The following is a 19,141-nucleotide window of genomic DNA, read 5'->3' as shown; positions in this document are numbered from 1 at the left end:
TCAACACTAGAAGTTGTGTGAAATTGATTTATATTCACAGGCCAAGCTCGTATTTGCATGGGCCCTAGCACTTACTAAAACCAGTGTTTCTAAGAACAAGTTAAAACAAGTAACAAGAGACTCTGTAAACATGACAGTGACAGTGCAAGCATACTTCACTGGTTTTAACACAGATGTGAAACTACCGCCTTAAACCATCAGCCAGAGATACTGTGGAAAGTGCCACCTTTCCCCTAGTTGTAGGAATTAATAGCTGGGGATAGGGGAGTGCAAACTTTGTTTCAGCTAGAGCTAAACCTGGCTTTATGTTGCTTATATGCACGTAAAGCGTAATCTTGGCTCTGATTTCTGCAGACACCACCAAGTGTTCCTGCTTCTTGCAACCCCAACCAACCTTTCCCATTTGCTCTCTTTCACCTTGTGCATTAATTTTGTGGCAATCTGATCTGGCTGGAAAATATTGATTTTATTACTGTGAACTTAGCCTGCTTCAAGATCAATTTTTTGCAGTGGTGCAAACTTGCATTGGCCTGAGTGCATACATGGCTTCAGTGCAGCAGGGCAGCTAGGTAATACCTTCTGTTCCCATGGTCTTTCTCCACCAGGCAGAGCAGCTGAATTCCACTCTGTTTTGTTTCATCCCTTTCCCTTTTTGTCTGTGTACTCCCTTATTTTAAAGCATGACATCAATCACTATGATGATTCAGGATGCCATACTAAAAACATATATAAACAAAATTTAAATGTGTTTTTGCTTGAGCTCAGAGCCTGAGCTCATTTTCATCTTCTCTGTCCCACAGTATCATTTAATTTATTTGCAGATGTGCAGCATTAGGCTTCATATCCAGATATATTCTCTGTCAGGAGAAAAAAATCTGCTTACACTGCAGCCTGGCACCACTTCCCTGACCTGTCCAGACAAAGCACCTACAGAAATATTGTTGGTCTCTTCAAATCATACACTATTTGAATTCAGCAAATTAAATATCAGCAACTTTTAAAAATAAGTTTAATCCCACTGTTTCTCCAAGCTTGTGGATAAATGTGACATAAATTTTATGTGGTCATTTACTTTTACTGGAGCTCTGCTTCTCAAAAGTTAAAACTACAACTGAATACACAGACATGAGTGATTTTATACTCAGTGTTTGTTTTAAAAATCATTAATTAAAGTAACGCCAAGTGCAAATTTTAGCTGGATCAAGACTCCATTTTTTGACGTGAAGCTATTCAACTGCCCAATATTACGGGCATTTCAAGGAGGGTAATTGTTGTGGTTAAATTGGGAGGGAGTGGCTAAAAAAAAAAAAAAAAAATCACACTTCAGGTCTTTTGTGCCCTGTTGAGACTTCCTGTATGGGCCTGTTCAAGCTGCTTTGGAGACAACTCTTCAGGGTACAGCAGAGGGGAGGGAGCGTGCAGGACTAGAGCTGTGTTGTTACATCAGAGAGGTCTTTCTGGTTTAGGCTGTAAATAAACAAATGCCCCTTATATTATGTGACTACAATTATTTTCATGCAGACTGCACTGCAGAAGTAACAAGATGTAAAGGTATTTACCCTATACCTGTAAGACTACATGATGCTCAAACAAGAGCCCCTTCACTGTTTTCCATACAGGACGTTTGCACACTAACCTAATTCCGACATTATTATCTTCCTATTTTAAGCTTAAAAGCCCCTCTAAAAAGTGATGCACTGGCATAACGCAGTCCCCCCAGCTACCTACAGCTGGGGCTTCCGGCTTCCTTCGCAAGCTGCACCCCACTTTCGTGCCAGCCCTGGGGCTGGTTTGGGATTGTTCACTCCCGCAGAGAGACCTGTCCTTCCCCGGGCACACCGGCACCGGGCGCACCGCAGCTCCGAGGTGCTTCTGTGCAGGCCACGCCGCTGGCCGCCGTTTTACCGTGAGGTAAAAACGCCTCCCTCCTCCTGCTGCCGCGGCCATTGGCAAACAAGGCCCACCCTCCGCCCAGGCAGCGATTTGGGCAGCCGGCAGCTCTGTTCCCCGCCCGCCCGACTCCCCAGGCACCGCCCGCTCCCGCCTCCGGCCGGCGCGGCGCGGTGCCGCGCATGCGCGGGAGCGCTGCTGAGGCCCGTCCGCTGTGTGGGCAGGCGGGAAGGGGGGTGGGCGCATGCGCGGGGCGGCGGCGGCCGGTGCGCAGGTGAGGCGGGCGCGGGGCCGGGGTGGCGGCGGGTTGGGGCGCTTTCCCGGTCCGGGGCGGGTGCCGTCCCCTCCTGTGGGCAGAGGGAGGGAGCCGGGCCTCCTTGTAGGTCGCCTGCCAGCCGCTCCCCCCGGGCGGTGGGGTCCTATCCGAAGTTCAGACCCGGAGCTGGAGGGTGCGGAACGGCCCTGATCCCGGCTGGTGCAGCCGCCGGGCGGTCGCCGTGTGCGGCGGGTGAAGAGGCTGTGGTGAGAGAAAGCCTCTGGTCAGCCCCAGGGCGTGAGGAGGCAGGGGTGACTGACGCTCTCTCTCGTCTGTCTTCCCCAAAAACCGTGAAGTGGCGTTTAGAGCCTCAGATGGGGTCGGCCTCCGCGCTGCCATCCGTGCTGGTCAGCGGCAGGCAGGGCACGGCCCGGTGGTGTTCAGCCGGGCCTGGGAAGCAGCCCGAGAGAGAGGTGAGGAAAATGCACGTGGGCGATCTTATCGGGGAAAAAAAAAAAAGTTCGAGTACCTGAAACGAAACAGTGTCCGAGGTCTGGCAAGCTCCGACTGTGTCAGTGAGATGGGTGTTTCTGCTCCTTCGGGACTGGGGTTGTCTCCCCTCTGCTGTCATGTGGAGAGCTGCGGGCAGAGAGGAAAAGAAAGCCGAGTGCTGGTCATATGAGGTTTCATCTAGAGAAGTGCATTTTACCCTTTGTAGTTTTCCATCCTGGGTTGAGTTTGTTCGTAAAGCTTCTTTAATATGTTCCTGTGACTCCAGCATGACTTTTAGGGAAGGTGAAACTTCCTGTTATCTTCTGCAGCACCATCACAATGGGGAAGCTGTAGAGTTTTTGGCAACTGCTAGGGAAATTTTTAAGGATTTGTGTCTACAGAATATGAAGTATATTCCCTCAATACATTCCGTAAAGTCCTGAGTGTCTGTCTTATATCGCGACACCCTTCATGTCACCATGATGTAAAGGATGTATTTATCATATGTCAGTTTTCTTATACAAGTTGAATGTTGTGCAGGCTCATCATGCTTGTATAGTGAGTAAAGAGTTTTTGAGGTCTGGCTGACTAACGTTTGTAAAGCATACCACTTTGTTATGTGGAAGGTATGCATAGACACTTCCTTCTTGAGTGAAGTATACAATGAAATCTTGGGTGTAGAAGTCAACTGGTCTCTTGAAGTCTTATTTGGAAACAAAATAAGATGAAATAATAATGAGTGCTGCTCTAATTATTTTTTTTCCTATGAAAACTTTTTTTTTTAGGTAATGTAAGCATTTCAGCTTCACATGAGAGAGGAAGCAGGCATGTCAGCTCTTTGTCCACCACCATCTCCTGCAGTTGCTAAAACAGAGATCTCTTTGAATGGCGAGTCACCTTTATTAGCTGCCACTTTTGCTTACTGGGACAACATTCTTGGCCCACGAGTGCGACATATTTGGGCTCCAAAGACAGAACAGGTACTTCTCAGTGATGGTGAAATAACTTTTCTTGCTAACCACACCCTGAATGGAGAAATACTTCGGAATGCGGAAAGCGGTGCAATAGATGTGAAGTTCTTCGTCTTGGCAGAAAAAAGGGTAATCATTGTGTCATTAATCTTTGATGGAAACTGGAACGGAGACAGGAGCACATATGGACTATCAATTATACTTCCACAAAGTGAACTTGGCTTCTACCTGCCGCTTCACAGAGTGTGTGTGGATAGGTTAACACATATTATAAGGAAAGGAAGAATATGGATGCATAAGGTAGGTTTATTGTTCGTTACTAAAAGCAATTGTCCAAGTTGTCTTGAGCAAAAGCAAGAATTAAGATTCTGTGACATCTGTTATGTAGCAATCCAGACACAAGGACTCAGAGGAAGCTGACCTCTCTACCAGTATATGATTTTGAAGGTTAAAAGTCATCAATTTCAGCAAATTCAAGGCTGGAGTTTTTAGCCACATGATTTATCCTAGTAATATTATATAACCTGTACCAGGCTATGTAGGTAAAACAGGTGTCGTGTACAGTTTTTTCCTCTCTGAATTTTATAAAAATTGTTGCTTTTAACTATGTTAATTAGTATATTTAAACTAGGTAGAATTGTAAATTTATTGTGTTTCAAATCATTGTTTTCACTGCTGAGATCCAGAAAAGAGAACGAATGCAATTAATGTTGTCACTGTTGTTACAGTTTTATTAAAAAAAAAAATCAGTGAACAGTTGGGCAGGTGTTAAATTGTGTAAAACTAATGGGAGAACTACAAAAATACTTCTGCTTTAGTCCAAATATTTCTACTTTTGAAATTAAAAAAGGAAAACATTTAATTTTTTCTGAAGAATTGCAACTCTTGCCTTTGACTACATTATGGATGTTTCCTTATTAAGTGAAATTTTTTATGTATTTTTGTTTAAAATAAATAACATTCTAATAATAAAAATTAAAATCTGTTGTCTTCGTGGAGCGCAAGTTGTCTTAGAGCAGTAGATTGCATGCCAGCTGTAATGTGTATGGTGATGCATGTTTGTCTGATAAAGTTTTAGTTCCTCTTCTGTTTTGAGACCTCCAGTCAACATACTTCAAACTTCCTTTTTGAGTGTTCTTATGTGAACTAGTTAAGATTCTAGAAATAATAAGCAGGTATTATTTTCTGTGGTGGTGTTTCTTTTTTGCTACACGAACAAACTCCATTAATATTTGCTGCACTGCCTGATGATGGCAGGCACTGTTTTCTATCACATTAGCTCTTGATGTTTCTGGTTTTATTTTTCAGAGGAAGGATAGGACATAAACCTTCATTTTCAATGTAGCAGAAACACAAACACTTTATTCCTGATCTAGTCTTCTAAAAGCCTACTGGATCTTAGTGCTTTTGACATAAGTGAAGGCTGTCTCATCTTCTTGATTACATTGCTTCTTTGTCATTTAGTGTCTGAAACACTGACTTTTAATGAGAGTGGTCAAATAAGAATTGTCCATCATTCTTAACTATAGTTCCTCTTCTCTCTTTTTGGACATTGATCCATATCAGTATGTTTCCACAGTAGAAATAGCCTTGAAGTGGCATTGAGGATGGAAAAAAAAGTTTTCTACTAGTTTCCTCAGAAATTAGTTACTAAATTCTTAATTCTTTTTCAAATGTTCTCGAAGCAGGTAGCCAACTGTGTTAGCTGAGACAGTGATACTTCTGAAATAGAGATTTCTTGTCTTTCTTGTCTTTTTTGAGAAAGATCAAAGATCCTTTCATATATCTGCAGTTCTGCCACCTTACCTAGAAGAGAGAAAACTGCTTTGGAAATGTAGATTAAAATTTAGGTATGATTTGTAGAATGAGAATATTTAATTGAAACAGGCTTGTTTTGTAGTTTGTGTTTGGAGGCAGTTCAGCAACTATGGCCATATCAGAACAAAAAATATTGAAGCCATATCTGAAAGGAACTATGTATCTGTTCTGGAATATCTAATGGTTATCATTACCAGCTCTCATGAGTTCTGCATAGAGCCGGACAACAGTTCCAGCTAGACTTTAGAAGACAAGAAACCTGAACTCAAGGACTAGAAGAAACGTGGAACAGTGTTCAGACTGGCAAAGAAAGACAAGGACCTCCAAGCAAGTCATCTCTATGGGATTAGAAACCTCTTTTATCTACCTTAATTTTATGTTTCAGATGTTTGTCTAATAATTTGAGCAGTTATATGTCTAAAACGAAGTGGCTTACACTATTTGTTCAGCATTATCTTCATGAAGACTTTATTTTAAAGCAAAGGATCTTCATTGTCAAGGATGTCTTGCTTCACTAACACTGAACTGAAGGGTAGCGGAGCCCTGAAGTAATCTGCCTTGTTCCAGTATTGTTTTTCACAGATGCTTCTTTTAGATGGTTAGACAAGTTTTATTACTGTTTTAGGGCAAGTTACTGTAGCTTGTTCCCTATTCATCTGCTCAAAAAAAAAGGTTATATAAATTATTTTCCCACTTGGAGTTGATCTAGTTTGAGTAGTTCAGTCACAGGAAACTAATGAGTAACCAATAAAAATGCAATAACCTGTCAGCATCTAGAAAAGATATCATTAGTTCTCGCAGCATCTTCTATTTTTTTTTTGTTTATTGTATTGATTGTTCCAGTGATTAATGCTGAATTCTCTTCGTGAGTAATAATGTGATTCTGTTTTAAGTTGCATTTTGAATGCAGTTTGCTTCTCAGCTGCTGATGAGTCTGTTTTGAGAACTTTGTCCAGTCTCTTGTACATTGTGTTTTGTGTATTTTGAGGTTTCATGTCTCCTGTCCTTGGCTATAAAACAATGTTTTGAAGACTTGTCAGTGTCTCAAGATGTAGAAAAAAAAAAGAAGTCCTGTTTTTCCTACCCTCTCAAAAAAAATTTTTTTTTTCTCATTCTGGAGATCTCATTTTTCTCTTGCTGCATCAGGAACCATTAATCTATATCTTAATCCATTTCAAAATACAAATCCATACATAAAGTGGAATTCTGCACCATAACTGGATCATTTGGCATTTTCTTGATCTGTAATGAAGAAATTCAATGTTTTATCATTGTCATCACATCTTCCGTCACCTGCTACTCCTGCTCAAACATGTGAGAGGTTTGGTGGGGGACAGAGCAGGGAGCATTGATCTGTTTAAAATGACATCACTTCCGGCTAATGTCAACTCTGTAAACAAAAAAGACTTGAACATCGAAATTTGAGTCTAAGAAGCGTGACTCCACAGGGAAGAAACTGTACCATTTGACTGTTGTGTGCATACATATATAAGCAAATACCAGAACTTTTATATTTAACTGCTTCTCTTGCTCAGGAGAGGCAAGAACATTTCCAGAAGATTGTCTTGGAAGGCACGGAGAGAATGGAGGATCAGGTAAGGGCCACCTGGTTGATGTGTACGGCACACCATCACAAAACTGTAACTACATCTGGTGACTGTAGAAGTTGGTGCTCCTTCTTATTTTTGGGAACCAGGAAGATATTTTGGACTGCCTGATGACCTTCCATGCACAAGAGGCAAAGTTTCTGAAGACAGAATGATGGAAGCTGTGAACAAATTGAAGGAAAATATATTTCATCACTTTATGGGTAAAGTGGAAATCTATGAAGAATATTACCTTTCAGTAAAGGAAAGTCATTTACCTGAACTTGAAGCTCTGTAAAGGTAGTAGCTTCCATAGATTCGTGCTCACGTCCTGTCAAAGATGATTTTTCACTAGGTCATTACCTTTTCGAGTTACAGAGATGTCCAGAGTCTGTCATGTTGGAATGTGGTTGGAAACCTAATGGATAAGATTGTGAAAATCATTTGCTTTCTGAAACTGTAAATATAAAATTATGGCTTCAGTTCCTTGTGATAGATAAATCAGATAAGTAATTTTGTACATTAATAATGAGTATGCTTGGTTTTGTTTTCTTGTCATTGTTAAAACATCAGACTTGGATCTAAAATGCTTAACAGTAATTGCACGTAATATGGTATGATCAAATTATCTGAGTCCAAATACTTCTTTTCTAGGCCAGTTAAACTGATAGTGAAAATTAGCATGGGACCCTGGAAATACATTTTAGACATGGTGTTGAGAAACAAAATATTTATGTTTCCAGTTCATAATTATTGATGAGCAGAGCCCAAGAAGTCTATATATCGATGTCCGCTCATACCACACTTCCATACAACAGGAGGTTAAGGGTGTTTTGCATGTAATATTGCAAGTTCATGTTAGTACTAACTTCTAAAACTGCCCAATGTGCATTTACTTCAAGCATTGTATTTTTTTTGCACAGGGACAGAGCATCATTCCAATGCTAACAGGAGAAGTCATTCCTGTAATGGAACTCCTTTCATCTATGAAATCACACAGTGTTCCAGAAGAAATAGATGTAAGTCCTTGTGTTCTTTGGATTCTTAACAAAAAGTTACTTTGGCACTCTGGTTTGGTACTCTCTTTGGCAGACAAAACCCCACAGTTGTCATAAATTCTTGTACACTTAAGTTGTTTCGTATCAAGTTCTCCTAAGTCATATAGGGAATGGTTTAACGTAAGTGGTTTAGTTTGGTAAATATAACAGTACTAGCAGTGGTTTTTATGGTCAGCACTTAGCAAAATTGACTGTGTAGTATGATACTGTTTTTAAGAGTGGAGTGGAAAGGCTATTTGATGCAAACCAAAATGAATACGGAGGTAAATGATTTTGATGTTGATACTTGTTTCAGCATGGCTTAGAGTTCTCATGGAAGAAGTAGAAATCATCTCACCTCCAGTAATTTAAAATATTCTGGACAAGGTTGTAGAAAAAAGAAAAAAACACCGGGAGGAATCTGACTTGTGACTGGTGAAGAATATTTAATAATTGAGTGACTTTGTCATTTTCAGCTTTGGCTGAAGTCAGAAGGTGTTTGTAGAGCTGTGCTTTTTTGGGCTTAAATAGTTCCCAAACAGTTCCCACCTGTCATCAAACAAATCAATTTATTGTAAGGTGTTGCAGATCTTGTCTAACAGTTGTTTATTTGCTTGCATTTCAGATAAGTGACACAGTGCTAAATGATGATGACATTGGGGATAGTTGCCATGAAGGCTTTCTTCTCAAGTATGAATTTCAGTTTTGATTTATGCTGTAGTAAAATAGTTTAATCTTATGGGCGCATATATATATATCCGAATGTGAACATGTATTAGATTAATTTTCTTTATAGGAGGGGGGGAGGATGACATGTATTTGGCTTTTTTTTTGTCTACAAAATACTGTGGGAGTTGCTGTCTTTTTAGAAAAATGGCTCTGGGCTAATAGCTGCATCTCTGTAGACTGTTGTCAGAGTCATTTGCTTGATAATAGAATTCCTATCAAAAATAATGTTGAGACTTATGTTTAATTTTGTGAGGATATATGTCAAAGTCTTACATTGTTAGTAAATACTAAAAAAACTGGGTTGTGTTTCCTGCATAAGCTATGCATAAGAGTCATTAGTGGTATGGCGTATAAAATGCTTATTATTAAATTGTGTATTTCTCTTATTTTCTGCTGCTTTTAATGTATAAGTGGTAGTAGTTGCACGTGACAGCAACTTGGTCTCTTCCTGTGGGAAAGCATATTTCATAGATTTTAATTGATGTTTTGGTACCTTTCAGAACATCTCCCATGTAACTGCTTTCATTTATGTAGTGCTTAGTGCTAGCTATACATCATAACATTCGCTTTCAGTACTACAGAAATTAACGTGTTAAATGTAGTTTTTAGTTCCGTAGAGAATTTGGGTAATAGTGAAGAGAATATCGTTGAATGGATTATTGTAAACAATTACAGCCATTGAGCCTACAATGATAAGCTATTTTCCGTACCAGATAGAGATTTATTGGGTAGGTAGTAGCTACAGGGTGTCAGTTATCTCTTTGTCCTACTTCTTCTCTCTGGAAATTTTGTCCTGAAAATAAGAGAGTAACTTGGCCATTCATGTGGAGAGTCCAAATGTCTGCTTTCTGGCTAATCTGCAAAGCTTATTAGCTCATCTAGGTTCCGATTTCAAGTCTTAAATATAGTCATGTATGGATTTTTACATGCTATTGAATAAAGATTGGATTAAACTAAATAAACTGCCATATCAATAATGACAACCTCTAAATAAGCATGCTTTCCTAGTAACTTCTAAATGAAACTGAATATTTATTTCAGCCCTAAAGGAAGAATTTGTAAGTATTCAGATGGCTTTAAATTTAACTCTTAGAATATACTTGATAAGATAAATAGTTGCAGGTCCACTATAAAGTTCACCTATAGGATTTCAGAGTCTGAGTGTAGCTATTATAGTTCTTATAAATTAGAGGTGTTTATTAGAACCGGATAATAAAATACAATGCATCATTCAGGAAGACAGCATAAATGTACTTTTGTATATTCACAGATACTGGAGAAAAAATTTTAATAGTGTCTAGACTTTCTAGGGTACCTAGACTTTTTGAAGCTGTAGGCCAGGTGTTGGTTTGAGAAAGTGCAGGGGGAAGGAAAGATGAGGATAGAAGTTTCTTAAGGACAAGTTAAGATTTGTCAAGGTTTGTACAAGTATATTTACTGCAGCCTCCAAACTTAAGATAAACTAAATCAGATCTGTGCTGCTGGCAACTCAAGAGACAAGATCACTCAGCTTCTAGCATGCTTGTGTTTTCTGAGGGACTCAAGCTTGTTATACGTGCTCTTGCCCATGCTATCCAGAGTAGAAAGTTTACATGCCAAGTCTCTCAAAACTGGCCTGTGATCCATAGTTTCAAAAATGACAAAACAGTGGAATAGATCTTCTTTCAAGATGTTTTCAAATCCTTCATTTTTAGTATGTGTCCTGTTACTTTAGATGATTTATTGTATGCAGATTCTCTAATACAGTTGGGTAGTAGCAGTAGACAGTTCTGTTTGCTCTGTAACTGATGCCTGGAGGTTCTAAGTGACAGTCTTTTAGTTCATCAATGTGAAAATGCAGATACTGTTGAACTTTTGGATTTCATCAGTAACCTACACAGCTGTGTGAGGTCCTGTGGGTATGGGCCTATATTTGTACTAGGATCACTTAATAGTTCTTGTTAAGATAATTGGTTTTTTTGAAAAGTCTAATTAAATGTGTTCACCTATGTTTGTTTCTATTTGCAGTGCAATTAGTTCACACCTGCAGACCTGTGGTTGTTCTGTAGTTGTAGGAAGCAGTGCAGAAAAAGTTAATAAGGTAATACACTTTCTTATAAACTTAAATGCTGATTATTAGGAGTGTTAGTGTGTTATTTGGAAGGCTCAGCTATAAACATACTTGAGAATGAAGGAAGGAAGGAATACCATTGTTTGGGTATCTTACTGCTGATTGGTCTAGCAGTTGGTAATTCTGCCTGAAAATTGCCTTATCAGTTGTATTCTCAGTATAAACAAGTAGTAAATGAGTCTGAGCTTTTAAAATTAGGTTTGTTAGCTAAAATGTAGAAACTGAAGAGGTCTGAACTGGCTTGCCGAGTTCAGCTATGTCAGTGGGTATTGTCTGTGTATGCTTAAGAAATTAGTATCTGCGTAATTTCTGTTATGCTGAGGAGTAGATATACTTCTGCACCATGAACTGCTTGTGTGTCCTGGAACTTCAAAACTATCGAATCTGTGGTCACACACACATGTTGAAACAGGCAGACCTACTAGGATATTAAACCATTTCAGCAATGCCAGGATTGTTTTTTGTTCATAGCTGTGCATCTTCAGTCTGTTTAAAATTTGATTGGTAAATGAATGTGCAGTTTAACTGGTAGATCTTAAATTAGGTTTGAGTCAGCTTTCCAGAAGAACCAGAAGGAGGCAAAGTACAGGTATAAACCCCTAAAACTGAGTCCTGTAACAACAAAACGTGCACTGTGTCGTACATCAGGGATGATGTTTAGGAGCTTTCAGGTCTGGAAACAATAACCAGCACTAGCTGTACCTCTTGTTGGGGAAGAGGTCCATTTGAAGGGAAAAAAGGTCACTCTTGGGAGCTCTCATTTCAGAACAATAAAATAGTTACATTTTTGTGGTAGGTATTTTTTTCCATGCTGTTACTATTTTTAACTCTCTTGTTATGAGATATTTAATTTGAACCAATATGAAACTATCACTTGTACTGCTTTTCCTCTAATATTTTGGTGTAAATTGAGAGTTTCTCAATTCTTATTTTAATCTTACCCAGTATGTGAAGGAAAAATCGAAAGAGGATGTTTTCCTTATTCAGAATTCTCCAAGTACTTTTTGTGTATAGAGCTTTTTGATTATACCAAAATGCTCATTTCAGATAAACTGAAAGCAATTCCTGTAAAAGATACACTTGTGTTTGCTGGCTATTGAATTATTTCTTAAAGCATATTTCTTTTTAGCGTAGTGCAAGGTATCTGTGTTTTGTCAGAGAGATTTCCCTTTGACTTCCATCTAATTAGGGTGTTACTCCATCCCTTCTAATAAAAACACTGAAGTTAATTTTCAGTTAGGATATTCAGAGACAAATCCTGAAGAAAATGTTGTTTTCTTTATGAGAAAATTTATTTCACTAAATCAGTTTCCTCTCTACATTCACTGCTGGGTCCTTTAATAAACCTCTGATTCAGAATATCCCTGCAACTGGGAATGAAGAGAAGAGCGTCACAAAAGTGTGAAATTCTAGAGCCTTCAGGTATTAGGCACCACTGCACTTAATGAGTATACCAATACTGCTGTGAGGATAAGGTTTTGTGTAGCGTGACAAATTTTCAGTTTACACTGGGACATCTGAGCCATGTAATAACAGTAGTCCCATGTCCTGAGACCGTGACAGAAGTCCTACAGTGATAGGTGGGGAGAAGCAGTATATTCAGATAACTTCATTTTCTGATAAGGAGTATTTTTTTATATTGGGCTTTTCTGTCTGATTATGTTTTTAATTGTGATGTGCTAATTATTGAGCTCTGGTTTATTTTGTAAGACTGAAACCTTCCTTTGAGGAAAAACTCGTTTCCATTTTCAAAGCTGCTGCCCTTTTTGATACATGTGTATTTGTATCTGTGTGTATTGCCTCAACATGAAATAAAAATTAAGACCAGTGAGCCTGCTGAATATATTATGTATTAATTGTAGAGCATACATATTATATATTATTTATTTTATAGTACGCAGGGCTCTTTGCTGCAGTGAAATATAATAGTCTTCTTTTTAAAATATTCAAGGCACCTTGAGTAAACCTTCATTTTGAAATAAGCAGTTTGTGATGCTTTGTAAAGCATTGGAGGGTGGAAATGCATTATTTCATGTATATTGGCACTGATGGTAAAGTACCATCTTTACTTTCAAGTGAACAGTAAATACTGATACTCAAATTAAAAATAGTCACAGGCAACAGGGGAACCAGAGAAAAGAAAATTATCAGTTCTTAGCTGAAATCAGCTAACCAGTTAATATGTATTGTTTCAGGGTTGTAACATTTGCATATGATTAAGTAAGAATAATAGAGGAAATGTTAAAGGCTTATGTGGTTATAAACAGCTTAAAGATTATAATTCATAGGATAATTAATTCAAAGGCTTTAAGGTGAAAATGGTTACGACTGTGTAAAATAATATATTGATAAGCTAAACACTTACGAAAAAAGCATCTAGAGGAATGTGAGTCTCAGGATACATCCAGGGTAAGTTTCATAAATTCTACACAGTTCCTTATCGGTAATGTGCTCTGTGAGTCACAGTGCAGCTCTTCTAAGTAATTGCTTTCTTTATGGCATACTTTAGCTTTCCTTAAATTAAAAAAAACCCACCTATTACATCTTGCCAAAGTGGCAAAAAGCATCAGTCAGAAACAGATTGGTTTAGGTACTGCGTAAACACATTGTGCAGGGATAGAGCCTTCTCAAACGCCTTACAGACACAGACAGGACGCCACAGGTTAAGAGTGAAAAATTAGCAGAATGGAATACATGTTTGTATTTGGAGATGATTAGTTGTAGCTGTTGCAGCACAGGAGTTTGAAAAGGGATAATGAAGTACCCTTGTTGCTTTTAATTAAGATTCTGAGGAAATTACTGAGGAAATAAGCATGAATACTTATTTATGAAATTGACTGTGCCTGATTGGAGACAATAGCTGCTGTTTCAATATGGAATGAATCAAATAAGAGGCTTAAAAGGCTAGGAAGGTATTTAGAGTAACTTATGTTTATGTAAGAGGAAGAGGTCGCAGAAGGTAGAAGTGGTTTGTTCTATGTAGTTAGCTAAAAATCAAACTGCCAAAAAGTGTTGGATTTTTTCTTCATCTGAGAAGAAGTTGGAGTAATGTGGTTTACAGCTTAGTAATTTAAGCATGTCAGTATTCTGTGACCTTGGTAAAGTTTTGGCTTTTCTAATCCTGATGAACATTTTTTATTCATGATTTGAAATGCCTAGTATGTTCTAGTAAGAAATTGTATTTGATTATGAGTTCATTCCTTACATTTTAATGTTTTTTCAAAACTGTTCTTTTTAATGCAGATTGTGAGAACATTGTGTCTGTTTCTTACGCCATCAGAGCGGAAGTGTTCCAGACTCTGTAGACATGAGTCTTCTTTCAAATACGAGTCAGGACTTTTTGTTCAAGGCTTACTCAAAGTAAGTGTGCTTAGGAACGTTCTATTCTTCTGTAGTTTAAGCAGATTCTTCAATGTATGTGTAGGCGTGTACATATGATATGCACATGCATACACACATTTGTGTTTGAAGAAATATGTCATCTTCCCTTGATTTCTTTCTGTCACTGTAGCTTTCCTTGGAACTATTTGCATGTTAAAATTCCAAGCCAGTCTTTTCTCTGATGTATCTGTTTCTTTAGTGTTGTCCAGAATTGTTTGTATACTTTGAGGTACAGTAATAGTATTCTTTTGCCTACTTGAGGCTAGAATCCCAAAAGGCATTAAGCTTTTGTGTTGTACCAAAACCAGAAAAAGAACAGTCCATCAGTCCAACAGTTACCAAGTATTTTAAAAGGGCTGTAGCAATGGGTGAAGATGAATAGAAAAATAATGAGCAGTCTAAACCTAACAGGTAAATATAATCGTGTAATGTTAATGGGCTCACAAACCAGATGATGCAACACTGTGCTTCACAGGTTACCTTAGTACCTGTTTTCGCTGTTATATCAAGGGAATCATCCAGTACAAAGGATTTTTTAGTGGGCTACAACCACCAGTTCTCTCAAACAAAACATATCTAAACAAATGGGATTTAAAATGTAGGCATGATGCTTTAATATTGTTTTGCTCCAATATAGCTTTCTTTTTTTAAAAAAAAAAAGTAACGAGAAGAATAATTTTTTTCACTCAAACAGGATGCAACAGGAAGCTTTGTGTTGCCCTTCCGTCAAGTAATGTATGCCCCATATCCTACTACACATATAGATGTAGATATCAATACAGTGAAGCAGATGCCCCCCTGTCATGAACACATCTATAACCAACGACGATATATGAGATCTGAGCTGACAGCATTTTGGAGAGCTAATTCAGATGAAGAAATGTCTCAAGATCATATTATCCACACAGATGAGAGCTTCACACCTGATTTGTATGTACTCCTTTCTCACATCTCTGAAAGTTACTCGATTTGGGACAAGAGAGTAAAGTAGTAAAGAGTGTACTTTCTAATAAAGTACATGAAGGTTTTTTTGCTTTTAAGAAGCTTCTTCAGCTCTAGTAGTTGCATTTGTTTGGGAGGAATTTACCAGTTCCATCAGTAGTTTTGTTCCATTAAATATTACTGAAATTCATTTTCAGTGACACTTCTGACTATGTTGTTAATTTTGTTGCCTGTTTTAATAAAGGATATAACAGAGCTAAATGTATTTGATAAGGCCCAATGGCTTTCCTGGGTTTAGTTCATTTCATCTGAAAGTTTTGCTTTAAAATTCTGTGTTAGCTTTAAAAATAGCAAGATTATAATTCAGTAAAATGTTGGATTAACTTTTAATTTTGCCAGATTGTAAACAATAATGCTATTGCTGTGCACAACTGCTGGACAGTTAATGTCCCTTCATGGCATTACCTCATGTTTGTTTGCTTTCTTTTATAGAAATGTCTTTCAAGATATCCTGCATCGAGATACATTAGTAAAAGCCTTCCTGGATCAGGTAATTGGTGCTTGTTCAAGAAGAACAGAACTGAAGTTCAGTACTTTGAGCCCTAGTAACAGATAATTTAACATGAATAGATAATTTATTGGCTTGGTAGCTCTTTTTCGTACCAGTGCTATGATTCTTCTCTGCATAACTAGAGAGAAAAATACTTGTGTTATTTGTAGTATTAGTGTAGTACTGCGACAGTGTCTACCATTACAGTATTGAGAAAGCTATGTGACTGGGATTAATTTCTGATTATTTTAAAAAGAAAAATAATACTTTATCCAAACAGCATTGTAAAACAGCGTAATTTTTTGCATGTGAACAGCTAGAAAACTAAGAAAGAATGTTGAGTATATCTACAAATCTCGTGTTAATGTGTCTACTTTGATATAATTAAGGATATGTAACACATGTCTGCAATGTTTCTTTATATTCTACATTCTTAAAATTATTATTGAATTTCCATGTCCAAAATTAATTTTCTGGTATAATTTTTAACAGATATTTCATCTGAAGCCTGGCTTGTCCCTAAGGAGTACTTTCCTTGCACAATTTCTGCTAGTCCTTCACAGAAAAGCCTTAACTTTAATAAAATACATAGAGGATGACACGTAAGTGAACAGATAATAGAAAGCAGACTTTAAGAAACTTCCTGTGTTCTTTTTTACAACACTCTTTTTCAATTTCTTGCAGGCAAAAAGGAAAAAAACCTTTTAAGTCTCTTCGTAGCTTAAAGATAGATCTTGACTTAACAGCAGAGGGCGATCTTAACATAATAATGGCTTTGGCTGAGAAGATTAAGCCAGGTCTACATTCCTTTATCTTTGGGAGGCCGTTCTACACCAGCGTACAAGAACGTGATATGCTCTTGACGTTTTAAATTTCTCCACTGCTAACATGTAATATATTGCAGTCTTGCATGGCACAGAAAGAAATCCGTCAGTGTGACCACTGCACTTGTGACAGTCATTGACTTCATAAAGGATGGAGCATTAGGAGCACGGCAACACTACAGTCTGTCCGAAGCAGCAGGGGCTCTTGTTGGAGGGAATATCAGTTTAGCTAGACAAGCATGATTTTAATGAATCCATCTTTTCTGTGTGCTATTTTTAACAGTAAAAGTAAATGTTACCAGAGGTTCCTTTGCCATATGGCCTCAGTAGCTAAATTTGAACTTGTTTTGGTGTACGATAAAGGGAAGCATTTTGATTTTCTTTCCCCAGAGACTTCCTTTAGGTGTATGTCAGTTTTCCCCTGTTCTGCTGTGTCAGTGTTTTCAGTCTTTCCACAGAAAACTATATATATATATATATATATATATATCTTCTCTGATCAGAGAGGCTAGGGAATAGGGGCCTCCCAAGAGTTTGAAAGAGTTTTTTGAAGTATTTCTTCTTATGTATGTGGTACAAATTTGAAATATATCTTCCCTCATCTCCCTTTTTAACACTACTGGCTCCTTCATTTAGGGCATTTAAAGGTGTTCGGGATTTTTAATATACTACAAAGTGGTATTCTTGTGTGCAAATTGTTGACAGCTTAAATAGCAGCACTCTGCACGTGGGAACTAGGTCATTATTTAAGCAGCTTTGTGCATATAATTGCCAGCCAGGATACTCTGTCACAAGTTGTTGGGCCATCCTGCACTGAAGTGTTCAGTGATCCAACATAATGGAGCTCTTTTAAAAGACAAACCAGAAAACTTGTGTCATTCAGCAAAGTTGTCAGTCTTTCTGTCTGTAAACTGCTGCTGCTTTTTCCGTTGTCAGTTAGAATAAAGTTCGCATTAAATTATTAGACCTTCCCAAAGAACACGAAGGGGATAGCCAAACTGAAAGACAAAACAGTATTTTTTTTAGATTGCGTTAATGTATTTAGTAATCCTTAATTCAGAGACAAGCACAGCTATGAACTAATGTGATTAGCATTTTACTAAGTGAATTCTTGTCAATAATCTTGCCAGTCTTCTTAGTTTGTCTTAGCACATCTTCAGCTTTCAAAAACACATTTTCTATTTGTATGCATCAACCTTTCTTTCTCAGTAGCATGTAGAGCAATGTGGTGTCAGGTTAATCCAGACCCATGTTTTTTTTTTAGTTTTGACACATGGTTGGTGCATCTGTACTGTGTGTTCTTGTATTTATTCTCCCACAGGAATATGTTTGTGCCATGTTTTAACATAACCTCATAACTCAGTATTCGTAAGGAAAGAGCTGCAGTTGTGATTGGAGAAGCCACTGTTTTATTGCTTAAATTGTTCATCATGCTCCTTGGTGAACAGGTTTCTGTTTTCAAGGTAGCTTTTTAATGTGTCTTTCATGCAGTGAGGCATAAAAGTTAACAAAAGTTAAATTCACAACTTTTTCTGAAATGTCCAGTGCTCAGATTTTAAAAGTACTACTGTCCTTTATTTAGGTGTCCAGAATTCCCTTACATTTCCTGAAAGACAAAGATTTACAATTAAATACTTAGTCTTTTCTTCTGAAAGACGTGGAACTGAGCCTCAGCTGCACACCATTTTTATTAACAAACATCATCAGCATTACCTAGTTGAATAAGTAATTACATTTTGTGGAGCCAATTTTTTTTCTTACATGTTGATGTAAGACTCTTGCAATGAGCTCAGCTCTTTGTCAAAAGAACTTGTCAGAATTATGCTGACATAAGTTACTTGTGCTGAGATTCTGTTTATCTTCCTACCATTATTATTTTCTTCTGTGTTTTTAATCAGTTGATCTATTAGAAAAGAGTCTGATTGTGCTAAGTTTTTACTTTCATGTCCAAGATTGTGAAAAATATGTAATGAACACTGCTGAAACTTCTGATGTGCAAGTTATATTGAAGTCTAAACAGCTTTGAATGTGCTGCTGAAATAATCACTTCAGCTTGATAGGCATTGGAAACATAACATTGACACTAGTAACAGTAAAGCGCTGTTTACTGAAGATGCTGTCACTTTCTGAAATTACTAAAAGGTGGAACCTTTCTCAGTTGCTACTTTTGTTGCACAGTTGTCACAAGTGCAGAATGTATAGTGAAGTAAATTATAAAATGCATCTGCATGTTGTGTTGTAAATCTTGCTCAGGAAACAAAGTATTCTAATAAAAATCATGCACAATTTTGACTATAGTTGCTGCTGGTTTTTTTCACAGAATTTCTGTTCCATATCTGATAAAATAATTATCGTTTGAAATAAAGAAGAAACCTTATTTCTTCTTGTTAAAAATTATGTGAATCATAGCCTGTCTTTGATAGAAAGTCATGTTACTAAGTTCCTCCATTTCTGTTAAGGAATTACTCATTTCAAGCTGTGACCGCTGTGACTTGCTATGCCTCTGAAGTGTTCAAATAAGAGTTTAGCCTCTACTTTTAGCAAGTTTTTATCTC

At 37.7% G+C, this 19,141-nt stretch overlaps 1 protein-coding gene across 3 annotated transcripts; it reads left to right on the top strand.

The window, feature by feature from the left end:
* Positions 1-2,128: 2,128 nt before the first annotated feature.
* On the top strand, positions 2,129-18,876 carry C9orf72 (C9orf72-SMCR8 complex subunit). 3 transcript variants are annotated; one of them, XM_086770964.1, is made up of 11 exons: positions 2,129-2,164; positions 3,424-3,909; positions 6,963-7,022; positions 7,937-8,032; positions 8,676-8,740; positions 10,787-10,859; positions 14,133-14,249; positions 14,965-15,200; positions 15,705-15,762; positions 16,255-16,364; positions 16,447-18,876. In XM_086770964.1, exons 2-11 carry the CDS (start codon positions 3,448-3,450, stop codon positions 16,631-16,633), a joined length of 1,464 nt encoding a protein of 487 aa, XP_086627090.1. In that variant the 5' UTR covers positions 2,129-2,164; positions 3,424-3,447; the 3' UTR covers positions 16,634-18,876. The 3 variants fall into 3 exon arrangements, with proteins under 3 accessions (XP_086627090.1, XP_086627089.1, XP_086627091.1); XM_086770963.1 differs by lacking the exon at positions 2,129-2,164 and adding an exon at positions 2,658-3,131; XM_086770965.1 differs by lacking the exons at positions 2,129-2,164; positions 6,963-7,022 and adding an exon at positions 2,658-3,131.
* The last annotated feature ends 265 nt before the right edge of the window (positions 18,877-19,141 follow it).

This window comes from Chlamydotis macqueenii, chromosome Z (genome assembly GCF_036417535.1).
Source record: "Chlamydotis macqueenii isolate bChlMac1 chromosome Z, bChlMac1.mat, whole genome shotgun sequence".
Lineage (NCBI taxonomy): Eukaryota > Metazoa > Chordata > Aves > Otidiformes > Otididae > Chlamydotis > Chlamydotis macqueenii.
The sequence above is the reverse complement of the archived record's forward strand: the minus strand, read 5'-3'. Positions and strand labels throughout refer to the sequence as shown.

Excerpts from the sequence above, each read along its gene's own strand:
- C9orf72 (XM_086770964.1), top strand. The coding sequence starts at position 3,448 with ATGAGAGAGGAAGCAGGCATGTCAGCTCTTTGTCCACCACCATCTCCT. Across the intron at positions 3,910-6,962 it reads GAAGAATATGGATGCATAAG|GAGAGGCAAGAACATTTCCA; the intron begins GTAGGTTTATTG and ends TCTCTTGCTCAG. Across the intron at positions 15,763-16,254 it reads TAAAAGCCTTCCTGGATCAG|ATATTTCATCTGAAGCCTGG; the intron begins GTAATTGGTGCT and ends AATTTTTAACAG.